The following is a 25076-nucleotide window of genomic DNA, read 5'->3' on the forward strand; positions in this document are numbered from 1 at the left end:
AACCAAACACATTTTATAGTTGATTGGTCTTAGTATACACAAATTAAAGAAAAAAATTAATCAATTTTATCCTTTGGTTTATCAATATTATTAATGCTGGATATTTAAAACTTTAGATACTTCAAATTGACAAAGAGAACGTGTTATTTTTTACCAAACTTTTAAATTATTAAAATACATTAATACACTTACTAACTTGCTGTAGGAAAATGTTTCATATAATTTTATAGTAAATAATCAAACCTAGTGAAGATAAGATGAAGAAAATAGATTAAAAAACATTATGGTCTTCAAGGAAAATACATATTTAAATACAGAACATTAAGTTATGTCTAAAAGTCAGCAATTAAAATTAAAAACAGACTTTAAGGCAATTCACTAGCACATTTCTAATGTTAATAGGTACACAGTAAGCAGCTATTTTTTCATATAGTAAGAAAAATAAATTCTATAAGGCTTATATTATGCAAGTATGATTAATACTGACAAACATACAGATGTAATTTTTAATAACTTATAGCTAAAGATTATGAACTGATTAAAAAATATTTTGTTTTCTTTTCTTTTGAAGATACAATTAGAGATAAATAAGGGATTTCTGTCAAGTGTTAGTAAGATATTGTACAGTAGAGCATATAGTAAAGATGCATTTAGCAGTTTTTATTTAAAATTCATTTATTAAAAAACAAAATTTTTCGTTCTGAAGTAAATAAAAATTGAACATAAAATCTGTGTGACTAAATAAGTATACACTTTTTCAGTATACAAAGTACCTAAGATTACCTGTAAAGTTTAATTTAACAACCAACACACACGGGTAATGAATAAAATATTGAGTTTGCTGAAGTTTCAGGATTTTGTAAGTGTAAAAGCAATAGATTTATTTATTTTGTTGGGAATTAAATTAATCTTAATAGAACATTTCAATCATTATTTGAGGATATGAATTTTTTAAAAACCAGAAAAGGCGGACTGATTATAAACAAAGCATTTTCATACTTATTCTCTCGGAAATTATTGCCAATTTTAACTTCTCACTTCCTGAATTTATATCATTTATTTACGTTTCACAATCTTTTAAACATTTATAAAGGATTCATAATATCGAATTCAAACTCTTCATTTTATTAATTCATTTGAAAGACTGTTATTAAATGTAAATCCAATTTTATATGAAACTTCTGCAATTTGTTTCATATTGCAGATTAATGATACATCTTGCAATAATAACTATTCTTTTGGGCCTCTTCCACAATTATCTCTTCACACCACTCAATATAATCTAGATATACTCATTATACTTGTGAAGAATCTGTGAAGTCACAAAAATTAATTCTAGAGTTGGCCAATATGAAAACAATCTTGAACATTTCAAGGAGTAGACTGTTAAAACTGAGTCAACTAATTAAGATCTCTACAACTGTGTTGTAGAGATTTTAATTATTCAATTATTTGCTTAATCAATTGTTAGATATGTTAGACAATCACACCACTCTATTAGAGTTACTTATTGTAATATTTATTTCTTTGATATTATTTTCAATAGTTAGGCAATAATAACGGCCTAATATCATTTGAAGGACAAAGTAAATAAATACCAGTTGCTGAAGGAGGGGTAATAGTCGACATGATCTTTTCAACTTGGTTAACAGTTGATGAACCAGGAAATAAAGGTTTTCCTAGTAACATTTCTGCCAATATGCAACCAACACTCCACATGTCAATACCTTTTGTGTACCTACAAAAGAAAAGAAGAATGTGATTTGTATGAGTGTCATTCTTAGATATTTATTACTATAGGTATATTACTTATTTTTAAGTACTGTTTTACATTTGTTTATGTTTGCCTGAAGTGCAATGGACATTTTACACCATACTTTAGTAAATTTAACTGGCTTAAATTATCACACTGAATGTTAAATTTTAGTTTATCATTTTATTTTAAAATCTAATGCTCCTCCTAACATTACTATAAATTTATTACAAAAAATGTGTAATTTTTGTGACTGATTTTTCTTGGCTGTAAATAATATGTAAAAAATTTAAAGAACTACTCATATTAATAAAAAAGATCATCAGATTTTTCTTATTGTTTTTAAGCTTACTGCAAACAACTAAAATCTATGTTACATAATTTTGTAAACATGCGTGTGTATAGATGTGTGTGTTGGCCTTGATTTATGTTTACATGTGAAAACATCCTTCAATCACGACCACTGAAACTTGTACATTACACTGATAGATTGTAAAAAATTATTAATAAAAAAATTGGATGAGGGTTTTATAGGGGATACTACTACAAAGGGGGTTGGACATACTAAAAGTGTTGCTTATTGTATGATTTTATAATATTATAATATTTTCAGAAATACAATTTAAACTTTTTGAAAGGAAAGCTTTAAAAGTATCTATATCCATTTTAGAAAGTTTTTTCTACCTTTTGACTGTTTCGGCCAATTGATTTCTAATTTTTTGTGTATGATTTTGAGCATTCAGGGAGTTAATAGACTTCAGAATCCTTAAGGGCTTGCACACCTCAACCTGTTAAAAATAGCACTTCCATTAACATTTTTATCCTATAGACATAAAATTTATTTTTTATTTTTATAATCAGGATGGGACAGTTTCCAATCCTAAGTTTAAATGGTAAAGTTATGTATTTTTTAGATATAGTATCTGTTTCAAACTTTTACTTTTTGCTTTCCTGTCATTATAGCTCTAGAACTATACTACAAGAAGGAAAGTATGGTAATCAGTCAAAAAATGGGGTATGGGTTTTTGCATTTCTCAACATTTCATGTTTCTCCAAAATACAAAAACAAGTAGGGTACTGTTATGTACATATGCTGGTGCATTTGAACCTTAATGACCTTTGATTGAATAAATGGATTTTGATGAAATTTTGTACAGACACTTTTGTGTATAGGGAAATTGGTAAAATTTTGGGTCGGGGGTTTTGGAGGGTTCAATTTTCTCAAAATTTTGCCAACATAACCCCACCTTACATTAAGCTCGGTACATGCATGCTTATCTTAACTTTTTTTTTTTTAATTTACCTCAAAATTCCCCAATTACTAAAAATCGAAAAATGTATTTTTTTATTTATTGCATATTTTTTAAGTAAATTTTTTAATGTCTTCCTAGGCATAATAGTGGTGCAAGTGATAAAAAAAACTCTTTGGTGGCAATATTGGAGATTGGAACCAATCAAACTTTAAATAGCAAGAAAAGAAACCATCTCTGGTAAATTTTATTGATTATTAAATTTTATTGCCAGGAGAAAACTTAAGTTTTATGCTGACTGGAAAATCACCAGTTTCTTAATAAATTATTTTAAGATTTCATTCATATATTTCAAATTTCTTGCTATAAAGTAGTGGTCATCTTGCACTGTGTTTTATTTTTATGTTTGTATATTATTTTCCATTTTATCACTTTCTACGAGTGTTTATTTAAACATTTTATAGAACTTTCTTTTTCTAAGATTTTTTATTAGTAAAACGTTTTTCACAAGAAAGACTATTTTTAAAAAGTATGGTTAAATTTGTTGATTCTCTTTATTTTATTAATTTTGCTTTATTTCATTATTTTCCTCTGTTTATAATGTTGTCATGAATAAAGACTATTTACAACATTATTTAACAGATTTTAGGATTTTTTAATTTTTTTTGTTTTTGCTGTGAATTTTATTTGTGTATTTATTTTTATATTGGTATTGTTTTTAAACAACTTTTTATTTACCTTGGAGTTATTTTTCAGTAAAATACTATTAAAAAATACCTCCAACTTGAACATTAGCAGTGGCGGCTCGCGTATAGGCACACTGTGGAACTGCAACACCATTTCCATTTGATATTATCGACAACATTTAATATAATGAGTCCTTTTTTCTTTAATTCTTTCTTTATACTTGTACAATATATAAAATCCTTAAGCTACACATCAAACCGTATACAATATTTTTGAATGTGATAAGTGTAGAATTAGATTACTATTCTGCTTCCAGTTTTGATTCATTTTTTCAATTCTTTTATTGATCTTTCGCGCAAATTAAAACAATAAAAATGGATTTCATATTTAAATGAATAGATCAAGCTTGAACTGTAACAATTTAGGTTACAGTAAAATATGCTTGATTTTGTTCTTTTAGGATTTATCAACTTTCTGAATTCTTTTTATACATGTTTGTTTTCTTTTATGCAATTTTAAAATAAAAGTTTTCTGGAGCAGCACCCCCACTAATTTTAGCAACGAGCCGCCACTGAACATTAGTAATATGATACTGTATGGAATAAATTCATTAAGAAAGCAAAATATTGACAAATACATTTACTTTAATCTACAGAGGGTCCTCATTGTCCGAGGATAATTGGTTCCGCAAAATTACTACTTAAACTTTAAACGAGGACTAACATTTTTTAGGCTAAGTGCCTCGACGAAGACTGCGAGATATTTAATTATGGTAGTACAGTATACGGATACGGAAAAGAGCCTTATACAGATGTCTAAATTTTTAATAACTAATTTATACTGTACATCAAGTACTGTGTATCAAGTGAACAAAATTACTTAGTATACACTTCTTAAAATAACAAAGTAAATCTTAAAACATTGACCCTTTTTGCATATTACAAGGCATATGATCCTAATTTAATTATACTACAGTATAATTAAATACTGTAGTATAATTATACTACAGACTGATACTACAGTCACATTACTACAGTCTGTAATATCAAATTACAGACTGATAAAGTCATCATATGACTTTATCAGTCTTATGATGACTGATTAACCATCAGTCATCATAAGATTGGCGCACAGTTCCATCAAAATTTAACACAAAATAACTTACCTTTTTCTTCTTTCCTGTTATTTCTTCTATTTCTTTGTCCTTAAGCACAGCAAGGTAACACGCTATTACGCCATTCACTTGGCCTTTACAGGAACAGTCTTTATCTGGATACAGTTACAAAAAAATTCCAAAGCTTCGTCAATTTTCCTCACAACGAGGTCAGTTTCTTTAGAAGTGACTGGATAAATTTCCTCGATGACGTCACTCCATCTGAATCACACAGCTCCATATCGATTAAATCTAGGTTTTTTAGCAGTACTGCATACGATTCAAGCAGCTCCCCAATATCATTTTCATTTATTTCACTAAATCCCGCATCCTTTGCTAGATTTGCAATTTCATTTTGTAATGCGTGTTTATTTCCTCAATGTCTGTAACAACATCTGGATGTAATCTCTCCCAAGAGCTGTTCATTAGCTTAACGTAAATATCCTTCCAAGCTTTATCAGTTCAACGCAATGAAGGACGTATTGAACTCTTTCCAAAACTATTCCACGTTATTTTCATTTTCTGTGGCTGTTTCATTAATTAGTTTTTGGAATGTGTTAGCGTAAGTAATTATCTTTCATTACCCTTATTACGCCTTGGTCCATAAGTTGCATTATCGCCGTTGTACGAGGTGGCAATAATACATTTTTACATGGTTGCACTAATCTTTATCAGTGATATTGGCTGAAGCATCATTATTCATAACAAGCAGGACCTTAAATTAAAATTTCTCTTCCTCACAATAGTTTTTTTATTTCAGGTACAAAATAATCATTAAACCAATCAGGAAAAATTTCTTTTGTAATCCACGCTTTTTTTAATGCTCTAGAATTTTCGCTCCTGTAAACAATTAAAGGCTTAATTTTTTTGTCAAAGTATGAATTTCCGCCTACAAGAACAGTCACGCGATCTTTTGAGTTTAAAACCTGGCGTCGCTTTTTTCTTTTTTCGATGTATACGTTTTTGACGGCATTCTTTTCCGGTATAAACGGGTTTCATCGACGTTAAAAACTTGTTTAGGGCTGTACTCGCCTTCGATGATTAATTTTTTAAATTCCACAGGATAAGTTTCACCGGCTTTAACGTAAGCGCTACAGCTTCTCTGAGAGTTTTGACATTTTTAAAACCATAATGCTTTTGAAATCTGTGAAACCAGCTCTTGGAAGCAGCGAAGTCTTTTTCGTTGTGAATTTCTCCTTCCAATGCTTTACATATATCCGACTATAAACTGAAAAGCTTCTCCAGTATAATTTCCAAACTAAAAATAGGCGTGTGTTTATAAGGTGGTTCTATCCAGGTCGCTAATCACCTTTCCATTGTCTCAACAACTTCACTTCTTTTACGCGTCAATTTAACTTAAGAGTGCCTTATCGTAGTCTTACCTCTTCGTTCAATATCCTGTGCATACTTAGTACGGTACGAACAGTGGTCTCTGGTATGTTAAGGGAACGAAAAGTGTTCAAACACACTTTTACCACTTCTCTTCCGACTTTTTTTCCTGTTTAGCCTCCGGGATTACCCTTCAGGTATTACTTCTGAGGATGAATGAAGATGATTTGTATGAGTGTAAGTGAAGTGTAGTCTTGTACAGTCTCGGGTCGACCATTTCTGAGATGTGTAGTTAATTGAAACCCAACCACCAAAAAACACCGGTATCCACGATCTAGTATTCAAATCCGTATAAAAGTAACTGCCTTTACTAGGACTTGAAACGCTGGAACCAAATTAGCTGATTTGGGAAGATGCGTTCACCACTAGACTAACCTGGTGGGTTACTTCTCTCCCGACTAATGACATTTAACTTTACTTACAAACTATAACTAGAATGTTTCCTTTTAAACATCCGTGGTTTTGTGCCACTACCACTAGGTTTGATGTTCATGTTTGTACAGTATAAATTACTGTATAAAAATAAATAAACAAGTGTACAGTAATAAATTAATAATAAAAATAAGTAAATAAAACAGCACTGTATTTACAGCCTTCGTATCGTAAAAGAAGCACAAATGAAATACGCACAAAAAAATAACACTGTCACTTTACACTACTGTACTCTTTTTAATCCAGACAACCGAATTAATAAGACAGAATTGTTTAAATGGACCACCTAATATCAACTCAAAACACGAACTAGTAATGCACTGTACGCACATTTGTAACTAAGGTCACGCGTAACTTAATTTTTCTCTCGTAACCGTGAACCTCATAACTGCGGTTACTCTGATAATGAATATGAGGAAAACGAGAACCCTCTGTTTATATATAATTTATTAATTATATATTAAATATTTATTAAATATTCTTGGAATGAATAAATTTTTTATTAAAGAATTAAGGTTTTTATAAAATATTAAAATATGTATTACTTTTTTGAAGCAATAAGAATTTCAGGAGCACGATACCATCTTGTAGCAATATAATCTGTCAGAGTTGGATCCGAAGGACTACCACCATTAATTTGTGTTACAGATCGTGCCAGGCCAAAATCAGCAACCTTACATTGACATTGACTGTCCAAAAGAATATTACATGGCTGAAATAATAAAATTCAAGAAAAAAAAGATTACGAAAATCTCATATTTTTCTGTTATTGTTTAATTTGGTTATGTAATTCCCTTATTGGTGCTAATTAAAACATTAACAGATTTCGTTAAAAAATATGAATTTTTGTATCGTAAAGATTTTTAATGTAACAAAACCATAAGCTCAAGAAATTTATTTATATTAAATAAATAAAATACTCACCACCTGTAAAATAAAAATTATTTTTAATAATATACGTTATTTTGAAAAATGTTTTTGAGATCACTTCTTATTATAAGTTTTAAAATATAAATATATATTTTATTCCTTAGCAGACCCTTCTCCAACACTGTTTTAATCAATTCTCTTCATCATTAAGTCCTAGCCAATTAGTCTTTCCATTCTGAACTGTTCTGATTAAGCTGTTATTCTATTTTAACTCTCTGGCAATTTCATTTTTCGCTTTGTCCATTTAATCTTTTCAATCTTCTCATTTCAATGTCTCCAGCATCCTTTCTTTTTCACTTTTTCTTAGTGTTAATGTTTCACATCCAAACACTCAAAAAAAATAAATAACACTTCACAAGATACTGCTTCAAGTAATTTTAATGTAAATTAACCGTTTGTTTCTACCAAATGTTTCCTTAGGTTTTGCAATCCTCTATTAATATGAACTAAAGTATCTTCAATTTTTCCTGTTCAGCATCTGGGAATCACCATCAAAAATTACTTCAGAGGATGTGATATGTATGAGTGCAAGTAAAGTGCCATCTTGTACAATCTCAGGTCGGCCATTTCTGAGATGTGTGGTTAATTGAAACCCAACCACCAAAGAACACCAGTATCCACGATCTAATATTCAAATGCGTATAAAAGTAACTGCCTTTACTAGGACTTGATCGCTGGAACTATCGATTTTCAAATCAGCTGAATTCCAAACCAAAGTATCTATACAGTTTTATTTATTCAATTCTTGCTTCTTTTGTTCTGAAATTCATTAACTTATTGTTTCATATCTTTATTACTCTAGTTTCCTTACACACATTTTCCATTTTCTGTCTGATTTCATATTCTGTCAAAAATTTTCTAGTTTTGAAACAAACATGTGCTTCATCTCCTAAAAATAAGTCATATGTAAATTTTAGACAATTTATTCTCCTTCTCCACTGATTTCTTCATCTTACCAGTAAAAGATTATTTATTTATTAAACCCTTTGGAAACCATGTAGAACAAACCATTGTCATATGTATAGTTTCCAGATACATGGTTTATCCTACCTCCTCTTGCTTTTGTCAAAATTAAAAAAAAAAAAATTGTTACTAACATTTACATAAATCAAGATTTTCAAATATGGAACATACAGAAATAAAATTAAAAATCTTAACCAAATAAAAATCGTCAAAGAGGGCTTAAGATCTGAATATGAGCCTAAGCAGTTATAATTAGGAAAGCATGTTGCAAATATCCATAAAAAAAGTATCAACTTATGACCTTTTTTGTAGCAGGGAAAATAATAAAATATGTATTTTATATTTCATATAATTTAATTACTTTTAAATTTTATAATAAATTATTTACATAGTAATGAAATTTTAATTGAACCTAATCTATTAAAATATGTTTTGATTTGTTTAGGTTTGATTATTTTCTGTTTTAAAATACCTTGATTAACTGACTAGACGGCAGTGAAATTTACAAGCAATCACAACATATAAATAAAATATTGTACATTATAATTTAAAGTATAATTAAATGAACAGCAGTCATATATTTAATTTAGGAAAGATGAATGCAATTTCAAGATCTATTTCGTCTAACAAGGACACAATCGATCTAGGATTGAGGAACATGCCACTAATGGATGAGGTACTGTACCACAGATATAAGAACTTACTTGAGTTGTCTTTTCCAAGATACTTTATCATTCATAATTTTTAAATCTTGCAGAAAATAAATGAAAGCATTCTGCACAATTACTGGAGAAATTTATTAAACAACAACAGTTCTGCTGTGAATAAAAATCCTCACATCCTCTTGTAGTACAGGACATTTAATATATAGTTATTCCAGATTATAAAGATAGATTTATTAACTAACTTAACTCACATTGGAAATAATTATCAATTATCCCCAAAGAATTACCACTTAAATAAGTAGACCTTACAGTTTCTATTACGATCATTTTCTAAGTTGAACTTCTTCTCTTTTGCCTTCTGTCACTCTTGAGTTCTTTCCTAATAGTGAAATATTTATGTTTAGCTTTTTTAGATGTGAGTTTATTTCATTAATGTCTTAATTATCTATTTTACTACCTTTTTTGCCAAAGATTTTCTTTTGACTATTTTTTTTTTCTCAAAAAAAGAAAAAATTGTGTATGTAATAATACATTGATTACTTCCTCTGTAGCATATATGAAGCCTCTAGTGCATCACTATTTCACAGCTCTGAAGCATATATGGAGTAACATTCCATTCATCCTTCCCTCAGCCAACATTTATCTATGTGATTATTCTGCTACAGAAATTCAAAACACAACTCCTGTATCAATTCCAGTGCATTGATTAAAGTGAATTTAAAATTTTTAAAATACATGTCCATTGTATTGCTTGTTATTAAATAAAAATTTTCAATACTCCAAATTGACAGGGCTTTAATTTTTCACATCAGAGTAAATAATAATAATAATTTAATTCATTCACTCACTAGAATAATTGAGATTACAATATAATTCATGTAATAATTCAATTTCATGAAATTTACAATTTAATAATATATCACTGTAACAAAAATGTAGTCTTGAATTACGGGTTTAGAATATCTGCAATAAAAGAGTATACTGTTTATAATTTCACCAGTCATGGCTGAAGAATATGCTCACAGCACTTCTTAGATGTATGTACTAATTCTTGCAGATATTTGTTACACAGGCCTTGAAGTACAGAACTCTTTATCCTACTTCCCCACCAACCATCCCCGACCCAAAAATAAAAAAAAATCATCCTTTTACTTTAGCAAATAACTCTCTCTTTCCCCTCCATAATTACCACTAAAATCTGTGAAAGGACCTGGGGATTACTGATTTACCATCAGATCAACCTACTTAATCTTTAGTTAGAAAATAATATTAAGCTCTTTAAATCTTAATATTATTTGAATCTACAAGCATGGAACAACAGTCATAAATGAACTTTACTTGCAGGAAAATATTAGAATGTAATTTTTTTTATTTTACTGCTAGTTATACATTAATATTCTTTGAACAGTTCACAGCTCAGTTTACTTGTAAGTTTTGCCATTTTATGCAGACCTATCCAGGTAGATTTGTTCAAATGTTTAGATATGCTCATAATCCCATTTCTATATAGTATATATATGTAACATCGTAATATATAATAAAAAGTTGAAATTAACATATAAAAAATTATTCATAATTAAAATTAATGAATAGTTTGTCACATAAAGCATACTTTTACAATTTCAGTAAACACTACAGAGATAACACACAGCAACATACACTCACGCCCAGTGCCATATCTATATATAATACAGACTAAAAATTTTTTATAACTGCAGAAAATAAATTATTTAGTTACATCCAACATTTAAAATGATAAAGTTAAAAACCTCAACATCAGATGGTTAAAATATCAATCTGAATTTGATTAATTTACTGGCTGTTTCAATTTTACTTTGTTTTCACTTGTTTTATTGTTTTTATATGCTTTAAGTACTTTTTTTAATTTTATGCCATACATATGATTCATTCAATTATGAATTATTTTGTTCAATTATATATTATTTGCAGTTCACATGTTTTATTTATTATTATTGTTTTTATTAAATTGTAATTACTACTATATTGGGACTATACTATTCTTTTATTCTTATATGCATCAATATTTTATGGTTAACTAGCCCAGTTAGAATATTAATAATTTCTAATAAAATGTTTTTAAAATGAAAAAGAATGTCAAAGAAATCAGTACAAAAAGCAATATAAATGAAAACTGAACATTTAATTGTAATTAATGCTAAATGCTACGAGAGTAGAATTCCCTTATTAAATTTATAATTTATTTGACATTTTATGTAGTAATATCATTGTATAGGTGTGTAATAGTAACTTTATATAGGAACATGTAACAAGTAGTTTTTTCTGAAAACGATACAATATAAAAACAGTAAAAAAATAATACTGCTCAGCTGAAGGATTAGTCAGGATGATCGGCAAAAGATTAAGGGAAAGGTAGAAAGGAATTATTTTATGATTTATAGATATGGAGAAAGTCTTTGATGGGATTAAATGGGACAAATTCATGGAATTTCCAAAAGAGAAAAAAAAAAGGATGACAATCTTAAAAACTGAAAAACTAAATGACAATCTTACAGACTGGATAGCATTAGGTAGGGGAGTAAAATAAGGATGCTGCTGTTTATCTCCCACTCTTTTTAATCTTTATGTAGAAGGCATATTCAAGAATGTTGTGTAAGTATTTTAATGTAGGTCAGAAGATTGTTGGGTAACATTTGCAAATCTGCAAATGTAACATTTGGAAAATGTTACTGGCAAATTACACTAAAATGCTACAGATGACATCCAAGTTAGAAGAAATGATGAAGCAAAGTGATGAAGTTATGAGAATTAATGACACAGAGTATGAAAGTGCAATCAGAGAATGGGAAAGTAGAACAAGTTGAGAACATCAGTTTTATTGTGAAGCATGTTAAATGACAATTGGAGGAGCGATACAGAAATTAAGTCAAGAATAGCCAAAGCAAAGAAGGTCTTTAATAAGAAGAAACTGCTTTGTAGCAAAATAGGCTAAGATGTACAGAAAAGGCTGGTTAAGTGTTGCATATAACCCACCGGGATGGTCTTGTGGTGTGTCTTCCCAAATCAGCTGATTGGGAAGTCGAGAGTTCCAGCATTCAAGTCCTAGTAGTCAGTTATTTTTACACGGATTTGAATACTAGATCGTGCATACCAGTGTTCTTTGGTGGTTTAGTTTCAATTAACCACACATCTCAGGAATGGTCGAACTGAGAAGGTACAAGACTACACTTCATTTATACACATACATATCATCCTCTGAAGTATTATCTGAAAGATAATTACCAGAGGTTAAACAGGAAAAAGAAAGAAATGTTGCATATAGAGTCTGGACTTTGGAGAGAAAAGGATATAAAATCCAAGCTATGGAAATGTGGGTATGGGAGAGAATGGAGAAGATTAAGTGGGTAGAAAAGTTAGTAACGAGAATGTATTGAAAACAGTAAAGGAAGAAGGAACACTGTTGAAAATAAGTAAAAAGAGGAAGGGAAACTAAACTGGTCATATATTAAAAGATGTTATACTAATGGTATACTAGTAACTATGAGTATACTATGAGTAAAGTGAAATGAATATAACTATGAGTAAGATGGTATACTAATAACTATGATTGCAGGTACTATAAATGAGATGATAGATGAGATCAAAAATAGAAGTTACAAAGATACCAAATACCTGGCCTGGGGCAGAAAGAACTGTTAGCATCAGTGGTGTCAAGGACTTTCCAATGGGCACAATACCTTAAATGATGATGATGCTGCTTATATGCTTGTGAACAATTTAATTTGACAGTCTTAAACACATACTTAATTTTTTTTCCAGTTAACTCATTATTTCTGTTATATGTTGCCATACAAACAAGAAAACCATAATCACAAAATGTAGGTGGTAAATCTACTTCCAATACAAAATATCTTTTTACAATTATAAAACCAATGAATTATTAATTCAGACTATGATATATGTACCTTGAGATCTCTATGAATTACATTTCCTGAGTGTATGTACTTTAGAGCTTTCAGTAGTTGATATATAATGTATCGTTTATGAATATCACGTAGAATTTCTCCATGTTTAATAACATTATGTAAATCAGTTTCTGAAAAATAAATTAACGAGTTATTTATGGTTTAGCTGATCAAACTATTATTTATATTTAAAACCTTTAATAAACAAATACTAAACAATTTATTAAAGATAAATCTAATAAGTAATTTTATTAACTTGCATTTATTTAAAATAAAAACATTAACTGAAAATGTTTTCAGTTATGCAGATTTGGTTTTACGAGGAACTGTAGTACATTTAAACTGTACAATGCAGTACATTTTTTAATTGAACCTAAATGTAGTTTACTGTGTTACACATTTTTATTTTTCATAAAAAATAAAAATTTTTATTTTATTTTAAAATTTAAAATAAAAAATAAAACTTTTCATTTTATTTTTTAATAAAATTATTATTATTTTTTTTTTATGTGTTGCAGCATTACCCTACATAGTGATCATTTCATTGAAAAGTAGAATTTTAAAATTGTTTATAACAGTTGTCAACACTGTACCAAAGGATACAGGGTAAGAGTGATGGTGAGGGGATTAAGAAATGTTACCATAAAAATTGTCTATCATATAAAAGAATATTCTTCCCGGTATAATAATTGTTAGCGATTGCTGGAAGACATATAATTGTTTGCAACACGAGGGCTACCAACATTTAGCGATGAACCACAAATATAATTTCATACATACGGACAACAGCCTAACAGCTAATAACAATGCTACTGCCATTACAGATCTGAGGAAGAATAATGAGGTAATTTCATTCTTCCGACTTTTGAAACTTGTATTTTTATTAATTATATAACATATTTTTCAACATAATTCAATTTTAAAAAGATTAAGCTTGAGGATGTTCAGGCTCACAATTACTAAAAATACTTCATTTTTGTAACGTTACTGTTACTAATTTTAAAAATGTATCAAATTTACTACAAATTAATATTTTTTTCTTTTGACTGATAATGTGATTCTTCATTCCTGTTATTTCAAGAAAATTTATTTCAATATTTTTCTTTCAGAAAAAGATTGAAATAACAATCTTTTTCTCCAGAGTGATATCTCTTTTCCTTATGTGTGTAAAATATTTGTGTGTGCTACGTATTTTACAGTTGAGTTTGTCTGGCTCACAAGTATGTTGATTGGTTTGTGGATCTTACTTCTAAAAGCAGATAGATAATGTGATTTTGAGTTGTTGAGAATGAACGTCATTGTTAATTTTTTATATAATTTTAAAATGTGTTTTTGTAGTTTATTTTTTGTGATAGTGAGGACAAAAAAATGATTTGTTTATAGTTTAACTTTAACTTTAAATTTTAATTTGCTATACATTTTGAGTATGTTGTTCACATTGTTTGTATTACGTTGGTAAAATAAGATGGTGTCATCAACACTATGTTGGTATACTATTTTGTGAGCATATTGATTTCTGTTCAACAAGTATGTTTATTGTTTTGTGCTATTAAAGTTTCACATGTGGTTAGACCACGTGCAAGTTACCAATGCATCACCATAAACTGAACAAACAGGTACCCCTGAGATGCTGTTTTAGGAGGTGTAATGGGATGCTCTTATTAATATTTCTGCAAACAATTGTCTGATTTTCAAAATTCAAATGGGGTATTTGTTAGTAGGTTGAAAGCTAACATTTGCATGCATCAGGTACACTCTTTATCTAACAGAACATGGTTATTCAGAAATCTTGTTTTATCTTCGCAACCAATTTTCCGATTTTCAAAATTCAAACAGGGTATTTGCTAGTATAATAGAAAATTCTGATGGAGCCAAACCTGAACAGAAATTAACTGATATACTCAGAAATGAACTTCATTTACATGACTGCCCAAAAAGGGGTTTGATGTACTTAGAGTGTAATCCTGTATTAGTAATTATCCTATATTAAAGAACAATAAGTTTCTCAGCAATTTTTTTTTGTTAGCAGTCACACATTTTTTATATTTATCTCTTGTTTATATGTTCAATGAAATGTCACCTTAGAATGAGGGTTTGGCAATTCTTAGCAACATGCTAAATCAGATTAAAGATAAGCAAATGGATTATTTCTGAAATATTCACTCTCAGGAAATATATTGTCTCTGGAGCACAACCCACCAAAATTAATCAATAAATATCACTTAGTGAAGTGTAGTACACTTTCTTCTTCAGTATTTGCGTTTTGCAACACTAAATCATGCATTTAAAATTTTGCTTTGGATGATAATCATACTTTGATTTGTAATACTTGTTGCAGATTTTTATATTTTAATCAGCAGAAATCATTTACACTCCATTCAAAATTTTTTGCTTTTTATTAGTCCAGATGTGTTAGTTAAAATCTTGTATTAATATTTTTATTTAAAAATCTTATCTAGGTTAATCATTTTGTAGATAATGTTTATGAGGTATCTTTATTCCTATTCATGTCATTTTTACTTTCCCAGTTATAATGATATATGCTACTATAACAATAACAGGAAAGTAAATAAATAGATCAGAAAAAAAAAATCTTAATTGGTCTTTAAGTTCTGTTCCTTAAAGAAACAAAAAGAAACAAAAAATAAAACATTTAAATAGATTGTAAATAACCTGCAAAAACATTTATTTATCCAAGCCTCCCAATTTAAAAAAATTATTTTTGTCAGATGGAAGTTTGTGCGTATGCATTTAGCACTGCGTTTGATTTATTAAGTCTGGACCCCCCCCATTGACAAGATTTTCTTCAAAATGAGCAGACATGTACACTACCTTTGAAAGAAAAGAATATATTAAATTTTTGCCAAAACTGGAAAAAGGAACGGGGTTGTAAAAACCCCAGTAAAAATTAAAAATTTTTACTGGGGCATCTTTGGCTAAGAATCTTCTTACAAAATTCTGAAGTTATTTTATCAAGATCACAAATTATCAAAAAATTTTATTTAATATTCACCGTCCGTCACCAAAAAATGACATTTATTTTTTAGCTTTATATTACTTAGGAAAGTAGTTTCCTAAGTAATATAAAGCTAAAAAATAAATGTTTAAGTAGTTAAAGGGAGGTTTTGCATCTATATTTTCTCCATCAATAGGCCTTCAAACCAGTATAAAAATTTTGCGTCCGTTCCACTCTAACAGTTCAGTCATAACAATTAATAATCTTTTTTATTTTTAAACATTTTTAGAAAATTTAAATCAATTTTGCAAGTTACGCATTGCATTTAAAATGTAAAAAATATTTTTTTGATGGTCCTTACTCTTTCTTTAGTATTAGTCTCCTTCCTAGATAATTAAAACTGTTTATTTAGAATAATGAACCATCATCTTTCTATTTTTTAAACAATTTTAAAAAGTTCTTTTTAAATTTATTATCACCACACAGGGATTAGTTTCTTAAAAATTAATTTTTACCTGAATGATTCTCCTTGAGTATGGGAGCCCCAAAATGAAAAAAATTTTTTAATTTTTCAAGAACAGAAAACAATAGTCCCACCATTCAACTTTCATTAAGTACACAAAATAATCAGTTTTTTGCATTTATTTGTTCAACCACGTATCATAAAATTAGAAATAAATACTTTTACATAAAAATGTGAAGAAAATTCATAATTTTGGTTATTGCTTCTCAATAAAATGTTATTTTATCCTACAGAAACGAATAGAGATTAAAGTGATTGAACTGCATAACTTCTCCGGGATAGCCAGGAAAGATGCTATTCATTGCTTGTTTTTTAAAAATAATTTTTTCATTGTTTGTAGATTTTTTTATTTTCCTATTATGCCTATTTTGATAAATTTTTATTTGTTAACCAACTTCTAAAAATTGGAGGAGAATCAATCAGTGTGATTATTACTAAACAAAAAACTTTTTGCCATCATCCATGTTACTACTTAGACTTGGATTGCTATAAGTAATGATCTTTTAACCTGACACAATTCTGAAAACTTGGGTAAAAAACTACTACAATACTTCTACAATCCAGAGATTGAGCTTTCAGCTCATGCTCATGACTGACAATAATTGCTTGATATTGTCTTGTTTTTATAACTAACCCTTAAAAATAATGTCAAATTGAACAGATCTCAAAAATAAAATTATAAAGAAAATTGAAAAGTATTATGTTTTGTATTTTTTTGTGAATTTTATTTTTGTCTTTTCAAGTTATTTTACTACTATCGTTTCCAGATTTATTATTTTCTTTTTATTTAAATGTGCTTTTTTTTAATCATTATTCACATTTTTATTAAGTTGTAGGTTTCATTTGTTTATTTACTTATTTGCTATTTGTTTATTGCTTTATTATACAAATGTTTATTTGTAATTAGTACTATCAATTATTTTCCAGAGATAACAAAATCTGTCTATTTAAAAATAAAACTAATTTGTGTTACACATCAGCACAGATAAAACCTATGATTATAATCTACATTGATAAAATCAATACAAAAGTTTTACTTAGTATTTTACATACATAAACTAAGATGTATTTTTTATAATTTCCACTAAATATTAGGTTAAAATTTACATGAAAATTCTTATTTATAATAAATGAATTATTAGCATGCTTACCCATAAATTCAAACACAAGATATATGTCCTTATTATTTGTTGCCCGTAGAATATTATGAAGCTGAACTATATTAGGATGAGCTCTTAATTCTCTCAAGAACACAATTTCTCTATAAGTCCGCTGAGCATCTGTTTGATTTCTAAATGCATCAAATATCTTTTTTACTGCAACAACTTCCTTTGTTCTCTTATCGACAGCTTTCCATACTATTCCATATGCCTATGCAATAAAATTAGTAATGTATGTATTGCAAAGGATTTTATATATAGGATTTATCCATAAATCATTTTATGGATGTATAATACAAAACTATAAATTCAAAAGAATTGATTTATTAAAACATTCAGATATGTGACAACCTACAGTTATATACCTAATAAATTAGAATATAAAATCCTTTTTTTTCATAATTTTAAAAGGTCCATTCTATTGCATCCCTGTCATTCCACTACACTCATGCCCTGATAGTTTTGTTAGTAACAGCTAACATTAGCTGCATGCATAATGTAACAATATGTGAAAACTCTGCTTATTATTTAGTTCTTTCCTTGATGTTAGCTTTATTACTGGTGGCAATTTGATGCTTGTAACAAAAAAATTTACAATAAATACTAAAGAATGGAAATATTTTAAGTCTAATAAAAAAGCTATAAATCATTCAATTTCAATTTACTTTGAAATTATTCCACTTTGGAAACTAATCATGTGACTCCTTCCTCAGTGGAATAACCAATGACACTGTAATCTAATTTCAATGTGATGAAGTTACAAAGACTTTGAAAATAAGCAAGTATTACTTTCAAGAACAATGTGACTCCCATTATAACTGGCATTAATCCAAAATACATTTAACCACTACTCACACCTCAAAAGTGGAGTTGCCTTGCATGTGTTACATACATTATCTAATGCACACACATGCATGCTCTCACGCGTGCGTGCGTGTATATATAAAATTACAAATAAAAAACTATCAGACATATGGAAACTCAAAATGGATGGCAAATATATTATTAATAACTATTATAGATGTATAGAAAAAGAAGAAATATTGACTTAGAGAACTCAAAGAAACTTTGTATTATTTTTATGATAAAAATAAAAACCAAATAAGCACAGGCCTTACTGGCTAATATAATGACACATTAATAGTGCTTATATTATGCAATTTACAAGTTTATTTATCACTAAATCCTCTGATAAATATTATTGCAGAGCTCATTTAAATAAAACCTTAGTCAGGCACTTCAAGAAAAAAATGTGCTATTATTAAAATTATATTATTTTCAATATGAAAATAAAATAAGGAACACAATTAATTCTCTCTCCAATGTTTAGGATAATAAGAGTCAAATCATTGGGGCTATAATGTTCTAGGATCAATAATATCATAATCAAATGGTTGGTACAGTGTCATGAAGGCATGATCTACAGACAAAATTGTATATTATTCATTATTTTAATTATGTTTAGTCTGTGGATGAGGATTGGATGATATATGGATTCTGCTTGCATACTTGGGAGAATTAACAGTTTTCACTCTTAACCTTTTCTCACACAAGGTATATTCCTTTTTAAGAAAGGTATGATTGTATTCCACATCTTAAAAGAATTCAAATGCATCTCAACCAAATTATATACTGTCATCTATCAATCATACTATTGCCACAGTATGTTATGGTGTCACAAGCGTACCATACCATATAATTTTCCAATGCTTGGGACACAAAATTTGCTCCCAAAATGTAAAAAGGAAAATGTATCAACAAATGAAACAGAGGCTCATGGCTAGATGCAGCATAATGTTCTTCAAGATCTAAAGCAGTAATATTTTAAAAATTGGAGAAGAGAAGTTAGCTGATGGAAATAAATACAGACAAAAGACTTCATATGAATTTTGGGTAAATATGAAACACGCCATAAAACATCAGAAAAAATCATCTGTGGAAGAAGAATAAAGATGTCATGGTTATGTTAGATATTTAAAAAAATGAAAGGAAGAAAAAATACTATAAATAAAAGTAGAGACAGGGAAATTGACTAGTTTAATATTGGCGATAGGTGTGAAGAAAGAAGTAAAGGAATAAATGTATGTTTTTAAATACTGAAAAGACAGCTTGTCAAATAAATTAAAGAATTGTACCTGACTCATTAAAGTTGGGGTGAAAATATGGAGTGCTCAAAGTAAATGGTTTGATCTAGGAGTTTAGTTATCGATCTTGTTTAATATCAATTTTGAAGATATGATAAAAATGAAAATATAAAATTAAATATAATAAATAGCATAAAGTTTGCAGACAACAGGTGTTTTCAGGAGATCAGGCAGAGTATTCAATCAATAGATGATCTCAAATTATAAAACATTATGTCAGAACATGGCACAAAGATTAATGTTATGGAAATAAAAGCAATGAGGATAGCACTAACAAAAATAATGAGAAAAATAAACTTAACAGGAGACAATAATTCAATGAATTTCTGCTCAAAAGAATAAAGTATTGGATGCATAAAGCAATACGGGTAGTAAGGAAAGCTTGTGAATAGGGAATGTAAAAATTAAAAACACAATGATCTCTGTGGCATAATGCTAGCATCTCTGTCTTAGATCAACTCTTTAATTCTAAGCTCTAGAGCTTCTATTCACACTCACTTTCCTCATCACTTTATTTTTCACTCTGTCGCTCAACTTTATCCAGTTCCTGCTTGCCTGTATTTCAAATACCTCTTTTTAAAATAAAAAGTCCAACATCTCTAAACTACAGTTTGAACTAGTAATCATTGTTTCCCCCAGCCATCATTCAATTTTAAAATAATTTAACCAATACAGAATTTTACAGTCAACATTTTACTAAGTTTTTTAAACTTTCGGTTCTCAAAATGTAAAACGACATAAAATTAAAAGATCAGATCTTTACTAATAGCAACATTTTTTTTTTTCAGTGTGTATTGTAAGAGCTGAAAAAATAAAAGATATGATATTAATACATGTATATTTAAATATATATAATATGTAGAGTGACTCACGAAAAATGTAATAAATTTTCAGGATATGTTCTACTAGTGAAAATAAAGAAGAAAGTTCATATATGTTCGGAAACGCTTAGCGAATGTCGGTCGGCGAAAGATTTAGCTCTGATTTCTGTGCCTTCGGTAAAATTAAGCCAGACGCTAATTCTTGAAACCCAAATTAAAGGGTAAATTTAGTGGTTTTATATGAAATCTGGCCGGAAACATTAATAACAGTAGGTCCTTAACTGGATTATTTAGTAGTTTTCGAGAAATCTCGGGTAAAGACAAAAGATTGGATTCGAAAAACACCCTATATGTTTGGCGTAAAATAACTTTGTTAAATGGAAAATAAACACAAACGTTTTAAACAGAACTTGTAGAAATCTGATTCTCAGTAAAATGGTATGAAAAAAGTCCACAAGCACTAAATACAAACCTAAGGGTTTCGAAGTTTTTATAAACATATCAAAATGCGAGTAAGTATTTTAACCAAACAAAATTTCCAATTAAATAAAGCGAAAGAAATAAATGTTTTAGAAAATTAACTAATGCAAACATAAAAAATTAATAACCAATTGAAAACGTCTTCAGCCACACTGGCTACAACAGTCAGCTCGACGTACAAATGTTTTTGGTGGCTTACCGTATTTCACCAGGGATGTTTTGCATTAGTTGTACCGCACTGAGAATTCTAATAACTAAATCTTCTTTATTATATGCTGATATGCTAATTATTTCGAGTGGTCCAAAGTGTATTAGTCAAGCGACCTTGGAGGCTGTTTGGTTGGTCCACTACGTCCAATCCACTTGTTTAAAAAAAATCGCATTTAAATGTTGTCTGACTGCAAGAGAAAAGTGTGGAATTACACCATCCAGCTGGAAAACCAACTGCCTTTGTTGTCAGAAGTCAGAAGTTTAAATATGAAGCACCCGAAACATTCTCATTGAAAATAAATGGAGCATTTATTTTCAATTTATCATAAATTTGTTATTTATCATAAATAAATTGTTGCCCATAATACCGCAACAAACGTTAACGCAGAACCTGTGTTGGCATCTAGTTTCGACGGTGTTGTGTGGATTTTTTTTTAAATTAAAAATTCCACTTCGTTTATGTGTGGCTTTACAAAAATGTAAACATAAATTAACGATCTCCAGGGAGGAAATTTTGAATCTTCTTTTTATTAAAAGGCTGGAGTTATATTTTTGAAGTTTTCATCATACCTTACTTTGTGTTAAACCAGTGCGGTAAGAAATTCTTCTGGTACTAATACTCTGACTACGTTCAATGAACTGAATTACGTCTTCTTCTTCACCAATAGGATTTTTGTTCTTCCCGTTCAGAGGTATATTAAGGAGATGACAATGATCCAATGGTATGTAAGCAAAAAAATACCAAAGGAAGGTTCTGTCATCTGAAATCCTCCTATTCGAAACTCTTTGACGATATTCTCGCGCAGCCGCTCACGAGTTTCCATTACAGAACCCGTTAAGAAAAATTAAGACTATGTAGTCTTTGTTGGAAAATTTATAAGGGATTTTTAGATAACATACAACCACTACTTTATCCACGTATTTAAATGTTTATTGCTGTTCAAATGCAATAATCCGGGTTAAATTATTAATTGGATTTACAGGTTAATTAGAAGACCCAGAGAAGTGGAGAATTGGCCTCGACTGAAAGGCCAAGGGAATATAGTGTTTTGTGGATAGATTAGCGACCCAAATGGCTAGGGGGCCCACTTTGGTGCTTTTCCGCCAAGAGCCGCGGTCAAATAGCTTTCGTTTAGGGTAAGTTTTTGTTAACTCTGTGATGGTCATGGCTTGGGGTGAGGCTTTGTCCTTGATCTCACAGTGGACCGGATCAAAGATAATTTATGTTTAAATTTGTTAATTACTTTCTGGAGATCCTGGTCAGGAATAGCATTTTTCATATGCTACAAATTTTCATTCTGGGTAAATGATCACAGCAGTCGATGGCCGCACATCCCATTAAAAAAATTCATATATTTTTGATATTTGTAGGTTAAAATTTATGATGTTGTGATCAACACTTCATTTAAGGGTATGAGAATACCCTTAAAATGAGAATACCCTATAGGACACTTTTATGTTTTATACCACCAAAAGATTCTTGCCCAAATCAACACAAAACGTTGATAAAAACAATTTTTAGGCAAAAAAGGTAAACAAAATTTTTTTTTTTCAATTTTTGAAAAAGTTTTTATCAAAAAAAACCTTTTTCTATATTTTTTTAAAATTATAAGAAAGTAAAATTGTAATTTTACATTTATGAACCGTATATTGTATTGGGGGGGGGGGCTCCGCCCCCCCAAAACCCCTTAACAATCATTATATTTCTTTGATTTTGGACATAAAAATAATCATAAAATGAAAAAAAAAACATTTTTTACTAATTGGAAAAAATCATTTTTCCTCGTCAAATCAAGTTGTGAACATATTAGGCCAGAATATTGCTTGTGTAAGATTTGCATATGAATTTGTGCTACTGGCAAATGAAACTAAAATGCTAAAGAGGATGATATCTAAGTTAGAAGAAGTGATGAAGGAATATGGCATCAAAATTAATGTAGGGAAAACAAAATTTATCAGAGTTCATACGAAGGAAGTATGAGAGTGTAAATAAAGTTAGGGAAAGTAAAACAAGTTTAGAAATTCAGATAATTGGAAAGAATCTTGTATGATAATTGGAGGAGTGAAACAGAAATTAAGTCAATAATAGCCATGGCAAAGGAGGCATTTAACACAAAGAGGAAGCTGGACGAAAAGAGCAAAATAAACTTGGACCTAAGAGAAGGGCGGTGAAGTGTTACATATGGACTCTGCTTTTATACGGATGTGAAGTATGGACTTTGGGTAAGAGAGAGAAAGATAAGATTGAAACTATGAAAATATGGGTGTGGAAGAGAATGGACAAGATTAAGTGGATAAAAGAGTTAGTAATGAGGATGTATTGAAAAGGGTAAAGGAAGAAAGAGCACTGTTGGAAACAAAGCAGGAAAGGTAACTGGATTGATCAAATACTAATAGGAAAAGGTAAAAACAACTGTGAGTGAGGGTATTGTGAATGAAAAAGAGGAAAGGAAGAAGAAGATTGAAAATAATAAATGACATCAAAAGCATAAGTTACAAACTTAAGAGCTGGCCTGGAACAGAAAGAACTAGAGGTGTCAGTGGTGTCAGGGACCTGCCAATGGGCATAAAACCTCTTGATGATGAGACCATTTTTTTTTTTTAACAGAGATTGCACATTCATAAACATAACACAAGTTAACATCGTATACACGTGCGTGTATATCAATCTGCCAAAACACAGGAATTAGATAAATTAAACTTACTATATTAATCTCAAATAATCAAATGTCATGACATTCTCCATCTTAAGTTGTTATAGACGTTTTTATTACATTATAATTCTTTTAAAGATTTGAAACTTTAATTTAAATTGTTCAGTTTTGAAATTCTAATATGACTGCATATGCAAATTTTACTGTTCAATACTGAAATGTTTAAACTTATCTAATTACTGGGTTTTGGTGGTTCAGATTTCATATAATATTACATTTTATTATTAACACAGGGTTAGTATGTCATATATATATATATATATAGGATTTTAATATATATATTAAAATGCTTCCTAATATACGTTTAAATATTAGTCTGTTAACAAGAATTAAAAGGAAAAATTATGAAACTCTACCTTTCATAAAAATATAAAATTGTCCATTATCATTTAAAAAATAAAATCTACCAAATAATAAAGTTCTTTTATACATTAAAATATGTTTCTAATAATAATAATATTCTCTGAAAACATTAAACACTACTGTCAATAAAAATCAACAAATTTCATTAAAGTAATCAATTACTCAAGTGTATCCTTGACACAATCATGACCTAAAAAAAAGTATTAATTAATTATACTCACCCCTTTTCCAATTCTGCGTTTTATTTCATAACGATTTGTTACCGTTTCATCTATTTCTCTTACATTTTCGCCCATTGTTTTTTAATAATTAAAAATCTTACTTTATAAAGCCACTTACTATTCAAAATAAATTTTGAATCCAGATCCTGAATCACTTAATGGGTTAAAATATGAATTAAAATGTGACATTAAAAGCAGTGTATAAAATTAAAATTGACTGCATACGTTTTATATGCATTTCGTCCTTATTTAGTAATATTAAAATTGAAATAAACACCATTTTTAAAAAATATATAAAAAATCACATTCTTCAGTTAT

General features: G+C 29.0%; 1 protein-coding gene across 1 annotated transcript in view; it reads right to left on the reverse strand.

Annotated features, from left to right (window-relative positions):
- Positions 1 to 24833, reverse strand: part of Erk7 (Extracellularly regulated kinase 7) — a 47909-nt gene extending 23076 nt beyond the window's left edge. The window contains exons 1-5 of the mRNA XM_075354727.1: positions 24759 to 24833; positions 17797 to 18016; positions 13167 to 13297; positions 7210 to 7376; positions 1599 to 1738 (exon numbers count right to left, since the gene is read on the reverse strand). Coding sequence (XP_075210842.1) covers positions 1599 to 1738; positions 7210 to 7376; positions 13167 to 13297; positions 17797 to 18016; positions 24759 to 24833 — 733 coding nt within the window. The remainder of the gene's footprint in view (positions 1 to 1598; positions 1739 to 7209; positions 7377 to 13166; positions 13298 to 17796; positions 18017 to 24758) is intronic.
- Positions 24834 to 25076: the final 243 nt, after the last annotated feature.

Source organism: Lycorma delicatula, chromosome 1 (genome assembly GCF_047948215.1).
Source record: "Lycorma delicatula isolate Av1 chromosome 1, ASM4794821v1, whole genome shotgun sequence".
NCBI lineage: Eukaryota > Metazoa > Arthropoda > Insecta > Hemiptera > Fulgoridae > Lycorma > Lycorma delicatula.